The sequence below is a fragment of the Dendrobates tinctorius genome, unplaced genomic scaffold, assembly GCF_039654945.1.
Source record: "Dendrobates tinctorius isolate UK_male_01 unplaced genomic scaffold, ASM3965494v1 ptg000075l, whole genome shotgun sequence".
Lineage (NCBI taxonomy): Eukaryota > Metazoa > Chordata > Amphibia > Anura > Dendrobatidae > Dendrobates > Dendrobates tinctorius.
Genome location: NW_027361743.1, coordinates 33610407 through 33633713, shown reverse-complemented (window position 1 = coordinate 33633713; position 23307 = coordinate 33610407). Strand labels below are relative to the sequence as shown.

The following is a 23307-nucleotide window of genomic DNA, read 5'->3' as shown; positions in this document are numbered from 1 at the left end:
AGGGCACTCTCTGTGGTTACTGGGCGCTCTGTGATTACAGGGCGCTCTCTGTAATTACTGGGCACTCTCTGTGGTTACAGGTGTTCTCTGTGGTTACAGGGCACGCTCTGTGATTACGGGGCGCTCTCTGTGATTACGGGGGGTGCTCTTCATCGGAGATAGCCCCAGCCCCACTCTGATGGGTAGCTCAGGACGGTGCATGTAGGTGGATATGTGACTTTCTCTCTCCTGCCCCCGATGATGCGGCCAATCACAGATGAGCTGGCTCTGTGAGGTAAATGCAACTCCTGACCTCACCTACACAAATTCAAAGAAAATCTATTGGCAGGACTAAACACACATTAGAGTTGCCAAAGCAAGGGTACAGAGGTGTACAGAAGGGAATGGGGATAGGGACTGTAGGGATGTTGGGCAGGGGCTGTAGGAAAGGTGGATGGGGGCAGATCCAGGGTGGGGGCCATAGAAGTCCATGGCATATCATGGTTCTCTTTCTCACAGTCTATGGCATTCGCTCACATATTGTGCCGCTATCTCCACTGCTCTCTCTTCTTCCCCCAGCAGGATGTATGTTTTCTCTTCCTCCTTCAGGCTAAGTGCACACATTGCAGAAAATTTCTGCTCAAACACCTGACTCCTTTCCCAGAAACCGCGCTTTTGTCTTCGCGTTTTCCATGCTGTTTTTTCTGCAGAGTTTTCAAAACGCATCGAACTAGCCAGAAACGCGGAAAAATCCGCAAAATTAATGAGCATGCTGCGTTTTTTACCGCGATGCGTTCTTTTCGCGGTAAAAAACGCATCAATATGCACAAAAAGTGAAAAATGCATAGAAATTGATGGGAAGCTTATTTTTAGTGGTTTTATAGTCAAAACCGCAAAAAAAAACGCTGTGTGGGTACACAGCCTCATGGTGATGAAATCCGGGAAGAGATGTGAGAGTCCCCTGGAGCGTCCCTCACACTCCCTGCACACCCATCAGATTGGAGCTGGGGCTATGTCCGATGAAGAGCGCCCCTGTACACTCTGCAGACCCCGCTCCGCTTGCCGCAGCGGCACTTGTCCCCTTATTTCCCCACTTCCCCTATCACTGGTGTGAAGACTGACCTCAGACCTACAGGGGTCTCCTCCTGCTCCCTCTCACTGAACGCAGACCCTGCCCAATCATATCACGAGACTACAACTCCCGACAGCCAAAGGCAGGAGGCGCATGCGCACTGAAGAAAAAGGGACTTTACTACGTCGCTCTTTAACACGGTGGGCGTGGTCAAAAAGATTTTCGCAGCTAAGCCCCTCCTCTTCTCCGCGGCCGCCATGTTTATGCCAGAGAGACGATGACAGGAAGGAGAAGCGTCTGATCTCTGCGTGAAATACCGCACGGAGCGAAGAGGCTGCGGGAGCCGAGTGAGGGCGGCGTGTCGGTGCTGTGTCCGGTGGCCGCTGCTCGGGAGGGGTGACGCAGCTCCGGGGATGAGGCAGTGACGCCGTGTCCTCCTCCCCGCAGGTATTTTTAGCTCGGGACAAGGAGTTATTTGTCTTCTTCCTCCGGCTGATTAACCCCTCACCCCCTGGAGTGAAACTTTACCCCGTGCAGGGGGAGGGCAGCGTCCGAGCGCCCACATCGTACTGAGGGGCACACCCCCCCATGCCAAGGCTGCCCCTGCACCCCGGAGACCCCGCGTCCTCTGCTGCTCTGGATATACCGCTCCTCGGGAACCATCGCCCTCATCCTCCTCCGGTCCTGTGCTGAGTGGCTCCGCGCTCCTGTGTCATTGTCAGGATGTCAACCCCGGTGCCAGTGGATATGGTAAGATGCCAGCTGGAGGGCAGCCATGCTGCTTGTGTTTACCAGGGGAGGGGGTACATCCTTGTGTGCTGATGCCCCCGGCCTGGTGGTGGCGCTGTGCCCCCCTGCATTGCTGTTGACCTCTACTAATGTGGCACCTCGCTGCCCGCTCCCGGGTGGCATCATCCACATTGCCCTGCTTTGTGTTTCTTATGGGATCGTTCATTTATATAAAGCACCAACATATTCCACAGCCCCGTACCTTCACGGCAGACATTGTCTAAAGTACATGGCTGCAGACTAGGTTGGCGCCATGTGGTGTATATATGATCACTAGGTATTTGATTGCGTCCTCCGTTTGCCGGCTGAGGTCACTGTGCTTCTATTCTGACCCTCTCTGGTAGATGCCCCCTGGTACTGCTGTTGGCATCGTGAGCCCACTCATTCCCTTATGTAATGTACCACACCATGGAGAGTATATACTGATGCCACCTCCTGCAAGGATTTGAGCGTTTGTGCCACGTATGGTAATGGTGGCCATCTGGGACCTCTTAATGTTGCAAGAGATTGGTCGAGGTGCCATATAATATGTTGCCCCAATAGCGATCCTATTGTGATTTCCCCCCCCACCAACTGGGATGATATTCCAGGCATTCAGATGACAACAAGCTGCCACGAGAAGTGGTGAGTTCTCCTGCAATGGAAGTCTTCAAACAGAGGCTGGACAGACATCTGTCTGGGATGATTTAGTGAATCCTGCTTTGAGCAGGGGGTTGGACCAGATGGCCCAGGAGGTCCCTTCCAACTCTACGATTCTATGATCTATTGGCATGATCAGACCCCACACTGGCATGAGAACACACGACAATTAACCCTGGCCAGACAACCCAGTACAGCAGGGGAAATGTACAGTCCTACTCTTGGTTTGTTGCAACCCAATGCTTAGCTGTAGTTTTGCTTCAGTTGCATGCCTTTAGGCTGTGTGCACACGATGCAGATTTGCAGCGGATTTTACCGCGCAGAAACGTTGCATATCCGCATTGTGATGTACAGTAGCCCTAAAATCAATGAAAAAAAAAACCCGCTGTGCAGACGCTGCGGACTTTTCCTCGCGGTTTTCCCGCGGTACAAAATCCGCAGCATGTTACTACTTTTGTGCGGTTTTCCATCTCCCCTGTCACCAAATCCGCAGGGGGAAAACCGCAGTGGAAAACCGCAGGAAAAATGCAGGTCATTTGACCTGCAGATTTCTTCCATTCTGCACGGAAAAATCCACAGGGCCAAAAAGTACGTCTGCACTCAGCCTTAAGCTATCAGGGCATGCTACATGCATTGTACTTCCTGGGATTTGTGATTTTGCATCAACTACGGATCCACATCTTGGAAACTTTAGCGTCTTCTCAACCAGGTTTTTTTAATCCATTTTCTGCATTTTTGGACTAATTATTGATCGTTGTGAGGATAAGGTATATACCAGCGCTCTGTAGCTATGTTTGGCATATGGTTTGACCCCGTTGCAGTACCCTAATAATAAACTACTGCAAACCCTTGTGTGTGTGCACACTTGATGCTACATACAGAGCTGTTAATCTGGACTCTCCGTGTCTGGCATTGTTTTGGCAAGGCAGTTTACTTCTTTCGGTGTTTATGTTGGCAAGATGTGGATTTTCTGTTTACCATGCCACTCCATGGTTGAACCTATAGGGGTCTCTCTCTGGCTGGCACTGGTATGGAGAACTGTGGCAGCATTGTTTATACAGGCAGCCTATCCCTATTTATAGGGCGCTGTTAACGAGTGAGTTTGTGGTCCACTGCTTATGATGCCATTATAGGGGCTCTCTGGCTGCTGCTTTGTGGGGACATTCTTCAGCTTAGGGTTCATGCAGTCTGCTGCAGACTCAGTGCCTTTTGGCTGGCACACATTTTGGAAAATACAGGCTGGCACAATTTAAGGCATCTTTGTGTTTGTGTGTGATCTATAGGGAAGTGAATGCAATGTACACACAATTATGGGACCTGTCAGCACTTCATACAGTTTAGGCTCGTCTTCCTCTCCCCTGGCTTCATGTATCAGCAGTTTGTATCTGCAGTGCAGATCTCCAAAATCTGTTCCCGTCTCTTTGAAGTTCCCTCTTTGCACTCACAGCCTTTACAGTAATATATGCGGTGGGTTGCTGTTTGTGGGTATGATGACGTGCGGATGACACTCGGATCTGGTGGTCTACGCTCCTCCAGTCCTTATCAGCATGTTGTGTCTGAAGGTTTGCTAGTTCTGCCGTCTATGCTGGTGCTTCTTACCTAACCTGTTTTATGTCGGTGCTTTTTTCTTAAAGGTATACTACATGGTATACTATATGTGATCATTTACACAAAGCAAGAGACCATTATCTACAATGACACTCAGGTTCTGCAAAGCTGTGTAATTCAGTGGATATACAGTGCCTTGCGAAAGTAAGGAACTTTTCAACCTTTCCCCACATATCATGCTTCAAACATAAAGATACTAAATGTAAATTTTTGGTGAAGAATCAACAAAAAGTGGGACACAATTGTGAAGTTGAATGAAATTTTTTGGTTACCGTATTTTAAATTTTTGTGGAAATTCAAAATCTGAAAAGTGGGGCGTGCAATATTATTCGGCCCCCTTAACTTAATACTTTGTTGCGCCACCTTTTGCTGCGATTACAGCTGCAAGTCGCTTGGGGTATGTCTCTATCAGTTTTGTACATCGAGAGACTGAAATTCTTGCCCATTCTTCCTTGGCAAACAGCTCGAGCTCAGGGAGGTTTGATGGAGATCGTTTGTGAACAGCAGTTTTCAGCTCTTTCCACAGATTCTCGAATGGATTCAGGTCTGGACTTTGACTTGACCATTCTAACACCTGGCTACGTTTATTTGTGAACCATTCCATTGTAGATTTTGCTTTGCTTGGGATCATTGTCTTTTTGGAAGACAAATCTCTGTCCCAGTCTCAGGTCTTTTGCAGACTCCAACAGGTTTTCTTCAAGAATGGTCCGGTATTTGGCTCCATCCATCTTCCCATCAATTTTAACCATCTTTCCTGTCCCTGCTGAAGAAAAGCAGGCCCAAAACATGATGCTGCCACCATCATGTTTGACAGTGGGGATGGTGTGTTCAGGGTGATGAGCTGTGTTGCCTTTACGCCAAACATATCGTTTGGCATTGTTGCCAAAAAGCTTAATTTTGGTTTCAACTGACCAGAGCACCTTCTTCCACATATTTGGTGTGTCTCCCAGGTGGCTTGTTGCAAACTTTAAAGACACTTTTTATGGATATCTTTGAGAAAAGGCTTTCTTCTTGCCACTCTTCCATAAAGGAGGCCAGATTTGTGCGGTGTACGACTGATTGTTGTCCTATGGACAGACTGTCCCACCTCAGCTGTAGCTCTCTGCAGAGTGATTATGGGCCTCTTGGCTGCATCTCTGATCAGTCTTCTCCTTGTTTGAGATGAAAGTTTAGAGGGACGGTCGGGTTTGGTAGATTTGCAGTGCTATGATACTCCTTCCATTTCAATTTGATCGCTTGCACAGTGCTCCTTGGGATGTTTAAAGTTTTGGAAATCATTTTGTATCCAAATCCGGCTTTAAACTTCTTCACAACAGTATCACGGACCTGCCTGTTGTGTTCCTTGGTCTTCATGATGCTCTCTGCGCATCAAATAGAACCCTGAGACTAACACAGAGCAGGTGCATTTATATGGGGACTTGATTACACACAGGTGGATTATATTTATCATCATTAGTCATTTAGGACAACATTGGATCATTCAGAGATCCACAATGAACTTCTGGAGTGAGTTTGCTGCACTGAAAGTAAAGGGGCTGAATAATATTGCACGCCCCACTTTTCAGTTTTTGAATTTCCACAAAAATTTAAAACCACCAATAAATTTTGTTCAACTTCACAATTGTGTCCCACTTGTTGATTCTTCACCAAAAATTTACATTCGGTATCTTTATGCTTGAAGCATGATATGTGGGAAAAGGTTGAAAAGCTCCAGGGAGCCGAGTACTTTCGCAAGGCACTGTACCTGTATGGCAACTTGTGATTACCTACAAGTAGCCGTAAAAAGTTGGTGTACTCACGATGTAATATGAATATTTCCTACTTATTTTATATTGAAATAAAAATGCCTTGTTGGCCTAGGATTCAATTCACTGAAGAGCCCCCACAATGCCCAGAGCATGTGCCATCATTGTATTAGAAAGCTATAATCACCTCTTCAGTCTCCGACAACTCCAGCGCTGGCTCTTTGGTGGTCCCCGCTAGCTTCTACCTTCCTACAGTGATCACTTGCCAATCATTGGTTTCAGTTATCTCCTACGATAAACGCCAGCTTTATCCCTTAAGTCCACACACCTAAAGCCCCCGTTACACACTGCGATATCGCTAGCAATATCGCTGTAAAGTCACTGATTTTGTGACGTAGCAGCGATATTACTAGCGATATCGCTACATGTGATACTTGTCTCCGACCGGCTCCCCCGCTGGTTATCGCTGATCGCGCGAGAAGGTCCTGGATCATTTCTCGTCAGGCGCTTCCTGTGGCACCGACGAGCAACGCGTGTTCGCGGGCGTGAGGACGTCAGGATCGCAGCGTCTGACAGGTAAGTAGCGACCCCCGACCCCAGCGATGTCGCTGGTGAGATCTGCCTGTGTGGCAGCTCGCTAGCGACCACTTAGCGATGCACCAGCGATCCATATCGTTGTCGGGATCGCCGGTGCATCGCTAAGTGTAACGGTACCCTTAGACAGCGATTGGCCAAACAATGATTCAGTCTACCGTTCTGCTGACGGTGATCTCCCCCATACATAGGCGTTCTCGCTAGGCCGAGGGCTCCAGTGTTGTCTATAAGAGAGTCACTGTCAGACATGTATCCGGGAGAACAAAAGGATCTGCAGTCCGAATTCTGACATGTTGGATCCTTATCTCCCCCCCCAACATCATCTACTAGAGGAAAATCGAGAGGTCCCCATACACATTAGACTATCGGCCAAACCTATGGATTTGGATGGACATTGGTCTAATTTGAGGGCTTCCGGAGTTGCCCTAAAACGGGGGATGAAGGGACAAGCACGTGGATGCCTAACTTGTGAACGGGCTAATGTACATTTAGACATGGAGTTCGGTCTGTTGACTTTATTAAAGTTTTTCAGCAGTTGTTTACTGGCTTGTGTAGATGTTTTTTTTTTTTTGCCAGCATTAACTATCCGGTCACTTTGTGATTTAGCTTTTTGCTAGGTGTCATCAGCTTTTTTTCACCGGCAGACAACTGAGAGCAAATGTTCTTGTGCACTCTTCCTGATTATGTCCTGTATCTACTGGGTCAGGACATAAGATATTACCCTAGTGATTTTTTTTTTTTTGTGATTTCTCCGTGTAGCTCCTCCCTATTGCTACCACTATATTTTGATAGTATTGTGTGCTAAGAACCTGCTGTCAGACTCAAGGATGGGAGGGAAATCTGAACTGTAGGTTCGTCCGTGCCACCCTCCCCGTAACGATTGTAAGATTTGTCAGGCCCAGTAAGGTCTTGTGTGCGACAATCTCCAGATGATTTGTGTCGTAGTAATATAGTCCTATCCATAGAAAACCATTATCAGGGAGCCGCTGAGATTTGTGGATCCCTCTCCGGCCAGTCCTCTTTCTACAGCAGCAAAAATAGGAAATCTGTTAAGTGTGATCCACACAGGCATGATGTCCCACAACCGTCTGCCTCGGCATGGGCATAATACTGCAGATCTAGCTGCTTCTTGGTGACATTTGGCTTTTGTGATAATTCAACTTAATGCAATGGGGTCAAACTCCACATATTAAAGTTGTTGTATGGTCTCCAGAGAAAAGTCTGCAGTCACCCTGAATTGAGACTTTGCACAATTATCACATTTCCTCGGTCTTCTCCCGTGCGGGTTGCTGGTCTCCCGACCACATACGGTATGTGATTTGGATACTTGCACACGCGCCCAACTTATTTCTAAGGCTATGTGCCCACGTAGCGTTTAAAACCTGAAACCGGACTCCTTCCCAGAAAACGCATGTTTTTCTGCGCGATTTTTTCTTTCCGTGGTTATCGCGTTTTTCCCGCAATTTTCGCGTGCGGAATTCAAGCACTTTCCAAGCGATATGATTTGAAGCATCGCTTGGAAAGTGATTGACAGGTTGGTCACACTCGTCAAACATAGTGTTTGACAAGTGTGACCAACTTTTTACTATTGAGGCCGCCTATGCGGCATCAATAGTAAAAGTTAGAATGTTAAAAATACTAAAAAAATAAAACGTGATATTCTCACCTTCCCGGGCCTCAGCAATGCTCCCGTTCCCAGTAATGCCTTGCGAGACCATTGATGACATGAGGTCTCGCGTTACTGTAGCGGTCTCGTGAGGAATAGGGACCGCTACAGTATTGCGTGACCGTGACATCATCAAAGGACTCGCAAGGCCTTGCTGGGAACACGAGCATCGCTGGGAACACGAGCATTGCTGAGGCCCGGGAAGGCTGCGCGGGACGCCGGAAGGTGAAAATCTAACCCGATTTTAATTCTTTTTTTTTTTTTCTTTTTTTTACAGGGATATGGTACCCACGGCCTGGAGGACAGTTTCCTCTCCTCCAGGCCGTGGGTACCATCCGCACATGAGCCGCTCACTTTGCGCATGGTGGGCATAGCCACATGCAGGAAGTAAGCGGATCTCATGCATTCCTATGGGTGCGGAATCGCGGCAATTTTTTGCAGAATCGCGGCGATTCTGCAAAAAGAATGAGCATGCTGCGTTTTTTTTCCACAATGCGATTCCGCCGCGGAAAAAAAATGCATCATTGGCACAGCATGTGCGGAATGCCATAGGAATGCATGAGGTGCGTTCAGTATGAGCTTTTTTTTTTTTTTAAGCGTTTTCGTGCCGAAAATCGCGGCAAAAACGCAACGTGGGCACACAGCTTAAAGGAGAGAATTGCATAACTGTAGTTGGCACTTTACCGCAAGAATGCAAATGGCGTTAATAATATGGACATATTAATTTGCTGTTGGACAGAGCTCCCTGATGCAGAATGGTTCTTTTGGATTAGAACTTTGAGATGTGTGATGACTTTTGGGTCTGCTTCACTCATCCGACATTCACAGTGCGAGTACAGACCGGCCCCTGGTTTCCTGACCCGAAAGCAGCAGCATTATATATGCCTATTGAGGGTGTTGCGATTGAGTCGGGAGACCTGCGGCCGACTGAGAATGTTGATGTGTACAGGCGGCCTTAAGCCATGTTCACGTGACACTCAAACAAAGTGGATGTGACCGAATATCTGTTGTGTTTTACAGTAAAAACATCCTGCACGGGATTTATGCACAGGCTGTGGGAATATAGGCATCATAAAATGACTTTGAAACATGGGTAATTACCCTTGAGGAATGTTTAAAGGGAGTTATTACGCTGCAGATTTTCTGCTGCGGAATTGTATGTGGAAAATCTGCAGCACATTACAGTACTAATACTGCGAAAGAGACTTGGTCTGCAATGGGGGCGTCAAAATCCGCAGCATAAGCTGCAGACTGCACTGCAAAAGGTGAAAACTGCGGCAAATCCGCAGCATGGCCGCAAGAAGAAATACACAATTTGGTGCAAAATTTTCATGATGGATTTTTGCTGTAGAAAACACTCATGTATCTGTCCCGTTTTGGACCTACCCTTGTAGTGTTTGTGTATGAGCGTTCACAGGTCTTGTGTACTGATTGTTGGAAGATACCTTCCCCATGGAATATCCTGACTTAAAGGAACATGATATATTATGTGTTGTATAATCGGAGGGCTCGTCGTACTCCATGTGCCGCCACAATGGCATGGTAATAACTGTCGGCGCTGGTATGTCTTTGCTGAATGCACCCATTGTTGTTTTTTTTTTTTTTTTTTTTTGCTCCCCCATCGTGTAGAGAAGTGGTAGAAAACATTCTTGTACTATACCAGCCTCCTATACATTGTCATTATCGTGCAAGCAAACTCATAACTCCCACCATTTGTATTATTCATGTTGCCGGCAACAAAAGTTCACTGTCCCCTGCTCTATTGTCCTGTCCTCACTGCGTTTGACCACATGAACGGTTTGTGCACCAGAAAGATTCTCCATTAACTCAGTCAGCCTGCTAGGATTGACAACACCTTTAGGCCATGTTCACACCTTCCATATTGAGTCAATATTTTTTCTCAGCATTTGTAAGCCAAAACCAGGAGTGGGTGTTAGAGAGGTGGTGACATGTTTCACTTTCTATTATACTTTTTCTCTGATTTAAAAAAAAAAACAAAAAAAAAACCTGACCACACACTGAACATGCGAATGTGACCTTAATATTTTTTTTTTTTTTTTATCCTGTACCCCTGTTGGGGCAGCCAACTTCACGAATCTGGGTGATAGATGTGACCAAGTGCAATAAAACGGGGAAAATGCCTAGCTTACACGCAACGATATTGTGAATATCACAATATCAGTTTGGTGACGTTGCAGCGATGTCGAAACGACATGGTTGCGTGTTACATGTAGCAACGATCAGTTGGCTGAGCGTTAATCGTTGCCTAATGGTCTGGGCCACAAATCTATCGTTGCTCTCCCGCTGGGCAGCACACATCGCTGAGAGACCAACAATCAGTGAGCTCCCAGCGCCATACAGCAGACGCTGGGAGCTGGTATCCAGGGTAAACGGCAGGTAACTAAGAGCCGCATGGCGCTTAGATACCTGCTGTTTACCCTGGATACCAGCGTGCTCGCTGGTCCTGATCGCTGGTGAGTCTTGTCTGTGACAGCTCACCAGCAATCAGCTATGTCCCAGCGATCCCATACACGTCAGATCGTTGGTGGGATCGCTGGGACATTGAAGCGTGTAACGGGCCCTTACTCCAGCTTCGAGTCTACGTACTTTACGTCTTGGCCGGCTGCCAGTGATATGTTAGTAAGATTTCCTGACGTACGTCACTAGGCAGTCATGTACTGACATATGTCACCCTTGGAGGTCCATATCGTACTTTTCGCACGGCCCTTCAGCGTCTGACCTATGCCACATAACTGGGACCCTAAGGACATGTTTGTCGTATGTGCCAGGTGCATTTCCTGGTATCTACGCAAAATGTAAGGTTCATGTATATCGTGCAGGGACAGATGGTTGGCTTCTTGCCTGTTTTCCTGCATCTTTTTTTCTTGTGTGTGTCTGTGTATATATAATACCATATGAGTTTGATTTTAGAAATCGCATTCATTTTGCTGTTACTGTAAAACTTTGCATCTTTTTCATGTTATCCTTTTATTTTTCCAGCTGAGAAAACAGACAGTAATGCATGAAAAGCAAAATGGGTGATGACCCCAAGTCTTCACAGTTTTTCAGACCTTTTCTGCCCCCAAAAAAGTACTGTAATATAGAAAATGCACAATTTTAATGTGAGTTTGCCCTGCATAGTTATGACAATGGTTTGGTTTTTTTGCTCTGGTGGGAAAAAGGCTGTAAAAATGCTTTGTGTGCTGACACCCTATGTTGCCTGTTGGGGTTTTTTTTTTTTTTTGTTAATGGAAAAATGACCAAAATATTGGACATTACATGGAGAAAAAACCCACAATTGACTAATGTTGCATTTTGACGCTTTTATGTTCTGTCCCTATGCAGTATGATGTTATCGGCAGCACGTCCCTTGTTTACACGGGACAATGTGCTGCTGAGAACAATGATTGTATTTGCTCGTTCATCAGACATGTTTCCCGGGGAATGGGTGTGCTTCCCAATGCTTGTTCATCAATTATCTAATATTAATAGATGATTAGCATCTGTTTAGAGTGGTGGCCATAATGGGCTACAAGTTCTGTTGAATGACAGATCCGGCCGTCACCTCGTTGGCTTATTCTGGGGGTCAGTAAGGCTCAATTGAGGGAATAATAGTACAACCTGCACAAGAATTAGATCAGCCTTTTCTTGTGCTAATGCCACGTTCAAACTGAGCATTTGGTGAGTTTTTTACCTCAGTATTTGGAGTCCAAAACCAGGAGTGGGTGATAAATACAGGAGTGGTGACGTGTTTCTATTATGCTTTTCCTCTGATTGTCCCCCTCCTGGTTTTGGCATAGAAATACTGAGGTAAAAAACTCCTCAAATACTGAACGTGTGAACATGGCCTTAGTTGTGGGATGATTCGGGGGAGTGCCTAACGAAATGTGTATGTTGTAGAGGATGACCACTGGGGACATTTTGCCTATGAAGGGCCCCAGACACATGAGACCATAGTCAGCTGCCTGGCTAATATGTATAGGGGATCCTGTCAAGGGACATAAGGATCCAGTATGTCTGATTTTGGTTGGCCGGTCCTGTTTTGTAAGAGATAAGCTGCCGCCTGACATGTCTGGTAGCGGTGCTCACATAGATAGTGTACCAGAGGGCGCCATCTTTGGACCAAGTTATCTAGAGTCCGTGGGGGCCTGAGCATTCCAGACATCCATGGAAATCATGTACAAGTCCTCCAGAAAGAGGCCTGCTCTTACTAGGTCTTATGTCTGGGACCCCCAAATTTATGTCCAAATTACCCTATTAAATATATTCCCTTTAAGTTTAAAAAAAACAACTTGTTGAATGGTCGTCCCCGCGGTAGCTGCATTGTACTAAGTTGGTAAAAACGTGCTACCCTGACCCGGAATAATCTGTAAATCCTGAAGCCTTCCTTTGTTGTTCAGCAGTGATTGTGCCGTCACCCCATGTGTAAGGACATAAAACCGTCTCCGGACAATAGGGATCAGAAGACGGTACATGTGGGCAGTACAGTCCAAGGTGGGGCGTACAGATGTAAATGGCAGGTCATTGCCTACCCCGCTGGTTACTGTGGTAGTGCTATTGATCTGCTGGCACCCCGTGCAAAAGAATTCATTAGGCCTCATGCAGTGAGCAGATAATTCCTCTCTTCAGAGAAAGGGAATGGGTGAAAGAAGCAGAAGAATGTGCTGTCCCTCGTCCTCCAGGGGAGCGCTGGTTAATGACCCAGTGCTAGGAATTTAGAGCAAAGTCTTGGCCTGGTATTAACAGGACACAAGTTTGATTAACTCGGCCGCTCGGTATGGCTTCCGTATTAATGTGACATTTCCCATATTGTGTTGATGTAGCAGTGCTGATGTTGTCATCGGACATATTCTGAGGCTGTGCGTTTTTGTACTTGTCACTTTAATGGGGTTTTCCAAGGCTATTTTCATGAACTAGTTCAAAAATGCCTAAACTTTGTACTTTACTCAGACATTGTGCTGTATTTCTGCCATTAGTCACCGGACTCCATCTACGTCATTGAGACACCATAGCTCACACACCGAGCATGTTTCACAATCTCTTACCATGTACATGAGCCGGCCTAACTGGCTTTCAGCCTGTCTCACACGTCCAGATATTTCCAGTACCGGATAAACCGGTACCAGAGATGTCTGTGTGTACTACATGCGGCATACAGTGCCTACAAGTAGTATTCAACCCCCTGCAGATTTAGCAGGTTTGATAAGATGCAAATAAGTTAGAGCCTTCAAACTTCACACAAGAGCAGGATTTATTAATAGATGCATAAATCTTACAAACCAAAAAGTTATGTTGCTCAGTTAAATTTTAATAAATTTTAAACATACAAGTGTGGGTCAATTATTATTCAACCCCTAGGTTTAATATTTTGTGGAATAACCTTTGTTTGCAATTACAGCTAATAATCGTCTTTTATAAGACCTGATCAGGCCGGCACAGGTCTCTGGAGTTATCTTGGCCCACTCCTCCATGCAGATCTTCTCCAAGTTATCTCGGTTCTTTGGGTGTCTCATGTGGACTTTAATCTTGAGCTCCTTCCACAAGTTTTCAATTGGGTTAAGGTCAGGAGACTGACTAGGCCACTCCAACACCTTGATTTTTTGCCTCTTGAACCAGGCCTTGGTTTTCTTGGCTGTGTACTTTGGGTCATTGTCTTGTTGGAAGATGAAATGACGACCCATCTTAAGATCCTTGATGGAAAAGCGGAGGTTCTTTGCCAAAATCTCCAGGTAGGCCGTGCTATCCATCTTCCCATGGATGCGGACCAGATGGCCAGACCCCTTGGCTGAGAAACAGCCCCACAGCATGATGCTGCCACCACCATGCTTGACTGTAGGGATGGTATTCTTGGGGTCGTATGCAGTGCCATCCAGTCTCCAAACGTCACGTGTGTGGTTGGCACCAAAGATCTCGATCTTGGTCTCATCAGACCAGAGAACCTTGAACCAGTCTGTCTCAGAGTCCTCCAAGTGATCATGAGCAAACTGTAGACGAGCCTTGACATGACGCTTTGAAAGTAAAGGTACCTTACGGGCTCGTCTGGAACGGAGACCATTGCGGTGGAGTACGTTACTTATGGTATTGACTGAAACCAATGTCCCCACTGCCATGAGATCTTCCCGGAGCTCCTTCCTTGTTGTCCTTGGGTTAGCCTTGACTCTTCGGACAAGCCTGGCCTCGGCACGGGAGGAAACTTTCAAAGGCTGTCCAGGCCGTGGAAGGCTAACAGTAGTTCCATAAGCCTTCCACTTCCGGATGATGCTCCCAACAGTGGAGACAGGTAGGCCCAACTCCTTGGAAAGGGTTTTGTACCCCTTGCCAGCCTTGTGACCCTCCACGATCTTGTCTCTGATGGCCTTGGAATGCTCCTTTGTCTTTCCCATGTTGACCATGTATGAGTGCTGTTCACAAGTTTGGGGAGGGTCTTAAATAGTCAGAAAAGGCTGGAAAAAGAGATAATTAATCCAAACATGTGAAGCTCATTGTTCTTTGTGCCTGAAATACTTCTTAATACTTTAGGGGAACCAAACAGAATTCTGGTGGTTTGAGGGGTTGAATAATAAATGACCCTCTGAATAAACTTTTCACAATTTAAAAAAAAATTAAACAAAGAAATAACATTCTTTTTTGCTGCAGTGCATTTCACACTTCCAGGCTGATCTACAGTCCAAATGTCACAATGCCAATTTAATTCCGAATGTGTAAACCTGCTAAATCTGCAGGGGGTTGAATACTACTTGTAGGCACTGTACGTGTGGCAACTGTGTGCCGCATCAGGACCACCCGGACGACTGTCGGGGAAGAAGCGGCTATTGTAAGCGCTGTTCCCCAGCGGCTGGTGCTGAAGCTGGCTGTCATTCGAGCAGAGGAGAACGATGAGCGGTATATTAAAGTCCGAACGACAGCAGGTGTCGGATGATGGGGTTAACAGTCTCAAAAGACCCCAACTGATGTCGTTCGGACTTTAATATACCGCTCATCGTTCTCCTTTGCTCGAATGACAGCCAGCTTCAGCACCAGCCGCCGGAGAACAGCGCTTACTGTAGCCGCTTCTTCCCCGGCGGCCGGCGGTGCACACGGAGGACAGTGCACTGTTCTCCGTGTGCACATTTTGTAGACCGTGCTGCAGGTAAAAAATGGACATGTCATCGTGTTTTGCACACAAGACACCCGGTCCGTGCGAACACGCAGACACGTACATAGACGCATTCGTTTGAATGGGTCTACGTGTGTCAGTGTCTCCGGTACATGAGAGAACTGTCACTACACGTACCAGAGACACTGACATGTGAAATCGGCCTAAGATAGACTATCAATTTCATGGATCCATATCCACCACTAGGGTAGGTACTCACGATCCGGAAGTGGCAGCGCTTTGGATGCAGCACATGTTCGCTGTGTCCGAAGCGCTGACTTCTATTGAATGTAGGTAATTTCACACGTGCTTTACTGAACCGTGCGGATTCACCGCGCCCAATACTTTCTATGGGTATGGGTGAAATTTATTTATAGTGTCCGCATGAGAAATTTACATGCTGCGGTCTGGAAAGACGCGCCTCATGTCCGTCTCTGCGGGTGAGCCGCGGGAGTCTGTGGACACATAGTGTGCATGGGATTTCTTCCACTATGCTGTAACATCTGGCCGCTGCGGTTTGGACGCTGCACAGGTATGTAGCATCCATCCCGCAGAGTTTACTGACCGTGGGAACATACCCTTAGCTGATAGAAGGTGAGGCAGCCCCCATGAGTGTCACACCTCTGTTTACCAGACACGGCTCCATATATTCAGTTTATACACTGTCTTTTTTTCTTTTTTTTTTTTTTCTTCTTCTCATGGGGGTCCACTCTGTAACCCTCCTGAAAAAGGACTAAATAAAGGCAAAAAACAGTGACCATAAGCACTGCAAGGTTGTCTTTTCAGCTTCTCTAAAACCAGCACTCCAGCATTGTTTTCTTCAGTGTTGGAGTGGTGCTACTAATTTATGTTCCCTGACAGTAGTATTCTTCTCACCAGCCGCTGTCTCCAGCTCTTCTTGGTTCTGTTCCAGTCCCAATCTGCTATCTTGTGACCGCAACTTCTGACCAGTAGTCACAGGTAACCGTCACAAGCTCTTAATGCAAGTTTAACAGCCTGGCCCTGTCCTAGACTTACATTGAGTTGTAACCTTTGACTTGCCCAGCAAACACTGGAGCGAGTCGGCAGGTCACAACCTGGAGAAGATGATTGGAGCGGCGCTGATAACAGATGAAGACGAAGCATGGTAATTATAGGACTGAGGGCAGAGCAAAAACCCACTAGAGTGGTGCTTTACCTGCTCCAGGTTTCCAATGACATGAAACTGTTAAAAATAAATGACCTGACTGATCTTCAGGCGGAATTCATTAGGAATCTCACTACTGTGACGTGCGAATAGTGAAGTAATGATGCTTCAGAAAAATGCCGCCATTCTTTTCCTGAAGCTTCAGACTCTTGCAAAACTCAGTGGATATCCCGGTGTCTACAAGAGATTGTGTGCACATACCCTAAAATACTGCTGTGTGAATCTGGGCACAAGGAGAGCAGATTTCCTTAGATCTGGGTATAATACATTGACATTTTGTGCTTGCTGTACTGTATATCACTTGACGCTTTTGGTTGTGTTCCCCCCCCTGGACGCTCTTCCTGAGGTCTCTGAGGTCACTTGTGGGAATTTATAGTTGTCACATGAGTTCTCTGATGGATAGCAGTCCAATTCATGCCCAGCCGCCCACAGAACATTGTGAGGGTCAAAAGCCACGCTGCGAAGAAGAAAAGTCTTTGAAGAACTGAGACGTGATCGCTCTTGGGGATTGTCTTGTGGCTTTCTGTTTTTGATTACTTCACAAGGGTTTAAGTATGTTTTACTGCATGGACCTTACTGTCCTGCTTGTGACTAAGGGGGTCTTTTGATAATTTTGTATCGTTACGTATGTCATTATTTTCTTTTGCAGTTGACAGCTGGTGGTTTTTGGTCCATATGTGGTCCTCTGAGGCTTTATTCTACCTTTGGGAAATCCTCATTAATATTAGTCTCTTTTACACTGTGCCGAGTGGTATTGGGAAGCGTCTGACACATCTTGACCTGCGCATGAACGGTCGTGTAACATTGCTGCCATAACTAGCTTTGGCTCTAGGACCTGAAAGCTGGGCAATGTAATACATATATTTTAACCTTAAAACGGTCAAGTTTGGTCTTGCAGTTGACTTTCCGCATCCTGAGATTTGGTCGCTCCCCTATATGCAGATCCTGCCCACGATGGCGCTGGTATCATATGGAGCATATTCTGCATCCTTTGTAGATCTTTCCTATTCGTGGACCTTCATTCATCTAATCATCCTTTGTCTTTAATCTATCGTGCATTTCATGCTCGGCGTCTCCTGTCTGATTTTCCAGGCTGTGGTTAGTACATTGGATGCTTCCTGCATTACTGATTATAACTGCTTGTTAGGAGGGTTTATTAAATTTACAGTTTGCAGCAGATTGTTTTTCTCGTTGCTGGAGACACGTGGCCGCATATATTAAGCCGTGAGTATTTCTTAGAAAAGCAGACAAATCCCTCTGGCTATAGATTCCATCTGCGAACTGGAGGGGGACGTTGTGTACGTTTTTGCGGTAGTGACTTCATTTGATGTTGGTCAACTGGCACTTTGCGTTAGATATTACCAAAGAGAACTTTTTCTTTCTACTTATGTTCGGATCATTTGTATACCTGCGTGTGACATGATGGAGCCTCTAAATATGGCTGTTTTGTGCAGCACGGCCCATATTCCTGAAGGCTTTAATTTGCGGCGCTCACTCTTTCCTGTCATTTGTCAGTAGCGCCACTTCTGAGGGACGGTGATGGGAAGGTGTCTCGCTGCGCTCTTTTGATGTGCAGGCGTGAGTCACACTAAGTGATGTGACATTTAATGTTGCTGATGGACCTCCCTCAAAAAACCAAACGCCAATTTCATCCAAGAAAACGTAACTTTTTTTTTTCCCTCGGCTTGTAAATCTAAAAAGCAAATCTAGCGTTTGATGTTTTTAAAAATCAATTAGGCTTCCGTGCAGCATCATGTATGAAAACTGGAAGGACGGTGCCATCTCTAAGTGGGAAAGTGAGCTCCCAGTATTGGTCAAAATGTGGAAAATATGCTCCTTTTGGGGGGGGGGGGGGGAAGCTCTGCATGCCCTAGTCTTGCCCACTTTACAGACGAGATGGTGCTTGTTTAAATGAGGCGGGTAAACTTTATTTGAATGAAATTGAATTCCACTCTAAAATTGTTATAAATCTTTATTATCCAGAAAAAAAAAAAAAAAAAAAAATATATATATATATATATATATATATATATATATATATATATATATATATATATATATATATATATATATATATATATAATTTTTTTTTTTTTTTTTTTTTTCCTGTAATTCACTTTGTCTAATTTCAGCAATATGATGGCCACCATTTTTCGGAACTGTAGAAGGCTGCCACCCCCCCCACTGCCCCCATTCTTGCCTTAAAAACCTCTCTTCCTCAGTTGCCGGTGTCTTCACTCTAGGACAGGATTTTCTGGCCATGACCAGACCTCGGACTCGGAGGGCACGGCACACCGGGGCCTGGATTCGACCGGATGCCCTATTCTAGAGTGAAGGCACGGCGTGCATATGCAGAACGAATAGCAACTGAAGGTGTTCATTATGCTCTGGGGTTTGGCGAGAGCCCAGAGCATAATCAGAAATATTCAATTTGCTGAGAGCAACTATGCTGCAAATCGAATTTCCTGGTAAAATTCGTGCTATTTGGTGAATTTGAATCTCCCCAGATCGGCTCATGTCTACAAGGCAGCTCCTGGATACAGTTGTGCTCTCAGAGCTGCAAACTACTCCATTAATGTCCACATGTGGTCCTTAGAATAGCAACTTTTGTCTGAGCCTTCGCTATAAAACTTTTTGGGGATGTGCGTTGCAAATCTGCTATAAAGTCCCGTGCACAAAGCTGCATTTCGGTATATCCTCATGGACAATACACAGTGGCAAAATCTGCATCAAATTGTGCAGATTTCACCTTATCTTGTGGATTTAGTAAAGATTTCCCCCACTGAATTAATTGCAATGGATCAAAATCTGCAGCAAAAGTGGCTTTCCTGCGGATGTCAGATCTACAGCAACGAGATATACTGTAGATGAGGTAGGGTGCTCTACTAAATACAATCAGGTATAAAGAGCAAAGAAGGGTGCTGCAAAATGCATGGAAAGCAAAGGCAAAAAAGCAAGAAACAGGCCTGTGCATATAAAAATATGCATGCCTAAATAAGACAATACAATAGACAATTTTATGTCAGTTTTGTCAAATGCCAGGGGTCGGGAACCTTTTGGCTTTTTGGCTGAAAGAGCCACGAACGCCACATATTTTAAAATGTAATTCCGTGAGAGCCGCACAATATATACTAAATACAAGTGTGTGCATTTTATGTAAGACCAACACTTTTAAGTACAATAAGTCTCTGAACTCTTTTTAATAACATTGTTATGCTGTTGCTAACCAATGATGAATAAAGTACTGCTTACCATTAATGTGACTTCTGGTGCTGCATGGTTTTGCTGATGGCTTTGTAGTTTGGTTGATACGTGGTGAGGTTGAGCTTCATGGTGGAGGCGTTGAGACGTCCATCTGTTAAATGTGATCGTAGGTTGGCCTTGATGTTCTTTAGATTTGAGAGAGACTGCTCACATGCATACGTAGACCCAAACATTGTCAGTACAACAATACTCACGCTACACTGTGTGGTATGTGACGGGAAGCGCGTTCCAAGTTTTGACAATCAGCTGGTCCGCGGGTTTAAGTTTTTTCATTTCTCCTCACTTGTGTTTGCTCGCCAGCTCTGCTTTCTGTTGTGCAAGTCTTTCTAAATCTTCATTCAGTGACTGGAACTTATTCACCCACATGTCTGAGGCCTTCAGGTCAACAGTTGTAGCTCAAAATCTCTGACTTAGACACCGGGGATGTAACTCAGGTCGGCGCTGTCCACTGCACACTTGTGTGGATGGGTGATGAACTAAAAAGACGAGTGCACTCACGGAATTCTCCAAAGCGTGCTTTGAATGGCTGCAGGACATTAGATGTGAAGCCTGCTAGCTGCTGAAGATAAAGCTGTTGAGCAGGGTCACTTGCTGTGCATGAACCTTTAAACTCCCAAGTTTTTCAAAGTGTAGTAAACGACCTGTTTCAATGTCGGAGATGAAGAGTTCTAGCTTGTTTTCAAATGCAAACACTGCTTGTTGAAGGGATAAGACTGTATTTCCAACGCCTGGCATTTTCACATTGAGCTGGTTCAGATGTTTCGTCGTGTCCACGAGATAGTAGAACTTCAGGAGCCACTCGGTGTCAGCTAACTCGGGATGCTCAACGTTTTTCATTTCAAGAAAAGTCCGGATTTCGCTCAGACAAGCAGCGAAACGGCTGAGCACCTTCCCTCTTGACAACCAACGCACATTGCTGTGCCGAAGCAGACCAGGATAATTATTCCCAGCTTCATCCAGCAGTGTTTTAAACTGGATGACCACCAGTTGACCACCTGATTGACCAGCGACGTTACCTCACCAAGCTGCTTGCCACACATCTGGGCACAAAGCACCTCCTGATGTAGGATGCCGTGAAAACTTAGGATATGTCTCTTTTCATGTTCACGAAGAAGCGCTATGAATCCTTTTGGTTTTTCCCACCATGCATGGAGCATCATCAGTACACATCGAAATAAGTTTATCCATCCATCGGTAGATTTTTTTTTTTTTTTTTCTTTTGTAAGCTCGGCAACAGACTTGAATAAATCCTTCCCTCTTGAGCTGTCCCGTCCGGTGACGTGCAGCTCTACCGGGCAGGCGTGGATGTTTGGGTGCTGCGGTCGAGTCCTGTGGTAGGATGGTGACCGGAGATTGCAGGACCTGCGTGACGGCAGTGGTCACGTGTAGACCACGTGACTGCTGCAGGTACGAAGTGTCGTAAGGACCAAACTAAAGGCCCGTTACATTTACTAAAGGCCCGTTACATTTAGCGATGCACCAGCGATCCCGACCACGATATGACCCGGTCAGGATCGCTGGTGCATCGCTAAATGGTCGCTAGTGAGCTGCCAAACGGGCAGATCTCGCTAGCGATGCAACAGCGGTTGGCGGTCTATACTTAACGTCAGACGCAGTGATGATGTCTTCTGCCCACGTCCATGGCTCGCTCGTCGGCGCCAGCATTAAGCCGACGACGAGAAATGGACCAGGCCGATCTCGCGCGATCAGCGATAACCAGCGGGGGGGCCGGTCAGAGGTGATTATCACATGTAGCAATATCGCTAGTGATATCGCTGCTGTCACAAAATCGGTGACACTTTAGCGATATTGCTAGCGATATCGCTATGTGTAAAGGGCCCTTTACCCTACGGTTTTGGAAATCAGCGGCTTCCTTCATTTATTTTTTTGTTAAAGATTTGTCTGAGAGGCAGATGCAGCCATCAAAAGAGCCACATCTGGCTCCCGAGCCATAGGTTCCCTACCCTTGGTCTATTGTATTATCTTAAGTGTGTGCAGATCTACAGCAGTGGTCAATTCATACTGTGGATCTTCTCTGTATCCTGCACATGTCAGATCTATAGCAGCGGTCAATTCATGCTATGGATCATTCATCTGTATCTTGCACATGTCAGATCTACAGCAGCGGTCAGTTTATGCTGTGGATCATCTGTGTCCTGCACATGTCAGATCTACAGCAGCGGTCAGTTTATGCTGTGGATCTTCTGTGTCCTGCATATGTCAGATTTACAGCAGCGGTCAGTTTATGCTGTGGATCTTCTGTATCCTGCACATGTCAGATCTACAGCAGCGGTCAGTTTATGCTGTGGATCTTCTGTATCCTGCACATGTCAGATCTACAGCAGCGGTCAGTTTATGCTGTGGATCTTCTGTATCCTGCACATGTCAGATCTACAGCAGCGGTCAGTTTATGCTGTGGATCTTCTGTGTCCTGCACATGTCAGATCTACAGCAGCGGTCAGTTTATGCTGTGGATCTTCTGTATCCTGCAGATGTCAGATCTACAGCAGCGGTCAGTTTATGCTGTGGATCTTCTGTGTCCTGCACATGTCAGATCTACAGCAGCGGTCAGTTTATGCTGTGGATCATCTGTGTCCTGCACATGTCAGATTATGCTGTGGATCATCTGTGTCCTGCACATGTCAGATCTACATTAGCGGTCAGTTTATGCTGTGGATCATCTGTGTCCTGCACATGTCAGATCTACAGCAGCGGTCAGTTTATGCTGTGGATCTTCTTTGTATAATGAGTGCGATGTCTTAAAATCTCATCTGCAGCTTTGGTTCTGTGATATGCTGCCTGTTTTCGGTCTTGGAAATTTGCTGTTCATCTGACCTGTGCACATGTACTTGTACTGCTCTGTGCAGTCATATTAAGGTAGTTATCAAGAAAAATGTGTAAAAGATGCTTCATGGAATGTCGCACATTACTGGATATAGGGGCTCTGTGTGCTGCCATCAAGTTGTAGAACACAGTGGTCCCAATACATGCGTTCAGAATGGAGCCAAGCAAAAATGTAACTTGCTCAACTGGCAGCTGATCATCTGTACGTGATATGTAGTGCGGATCATTTAAACTGTAAATAAATCTGATTTGTATGTTTTGTTGTTTTTTTTTTTTCTCTGTTCAATTTTTATTTCACTATGCATTTTTTTTTTATTGCATTGCAATTTTACATTGGCCATTAGACCTAGAGATTCCTTATTATTGGCAGCAATAGATTGCATTATCTGCTCATGCTATAGTCGGGGCCATGGTCATTGCCCAGAGAGGGGGAGAAGGTGAGCTTTGACATATATGGTGAATGGTGGGTTCTGTGTTACTGGTCATTTTTATTCCTGCCTTTGATGGCAAGATTTCTGCTGTTTTTATGTAATATACCTTATAGTGTCTGTCTGTAACCAAAATCGCGGGCCGTTGATTGGTCACGGCCGCAACCAATCAGCGACAGGCGCAGCTGTTTGTAACGGTAGTGAGAAAGAAGACCGACGTCATCAGCGGTCTAAGCCGCATAGCATTACTGGGAACGCGAGGCCGGGTGCGTGGAAAGAAGACAGGAGGCCGTCGGAAGGTGAATAACTTTTTATTTTTTAATATTTTTGTACAGGGCCGCGTTGCTGATTGGTCGCG

At 45.9% G+C, this 23307-nt stretch overlaps 1 protein-coding gene and 1 long non-coding RNA gene across 3 annotated transcripts in view; one reads left to right on the top strand and one right to left on the bottom strand.

The window, feature by feature from the left end:
* LOC141096500 (uncharacterized) overlaps positions 1–1204 on the bottom strand; it is a 140133-nt gene extending 138929 nt beyond the window's left edge. The window contains exon 1 of one of the 2 annotated variants that reach the window (XR_012233695.1): positions 1102–1204. This is a non-coding gene — a long non-coding RNA (uncharacterized lncRNA). The remainder of the gene's footprint in view (positions 1–1101) is intronic. The other variant, XR_012233696.1, reaches the window with a different exon arrangement.
* A 111-nt stretch (positions 1205–1315) lies between these two features.
* The window catches only part of UBL3 (ubiquitin like 3), a 168138-nt gene continuing 146146 nt past the window's right edge, over positions 1316–23307 (top strand). The window contains exon 1 of the mRNA XM_073583163.1: positions 1316–1801. Coding sequence (XP_073439264.1) covers positions 1775–1801 — 27 coding nt within the window. The 5' untranslated portion in view covers positions 1316–1774. The remainder of the gene's footprint in view (positions 1802–23307) is intronic.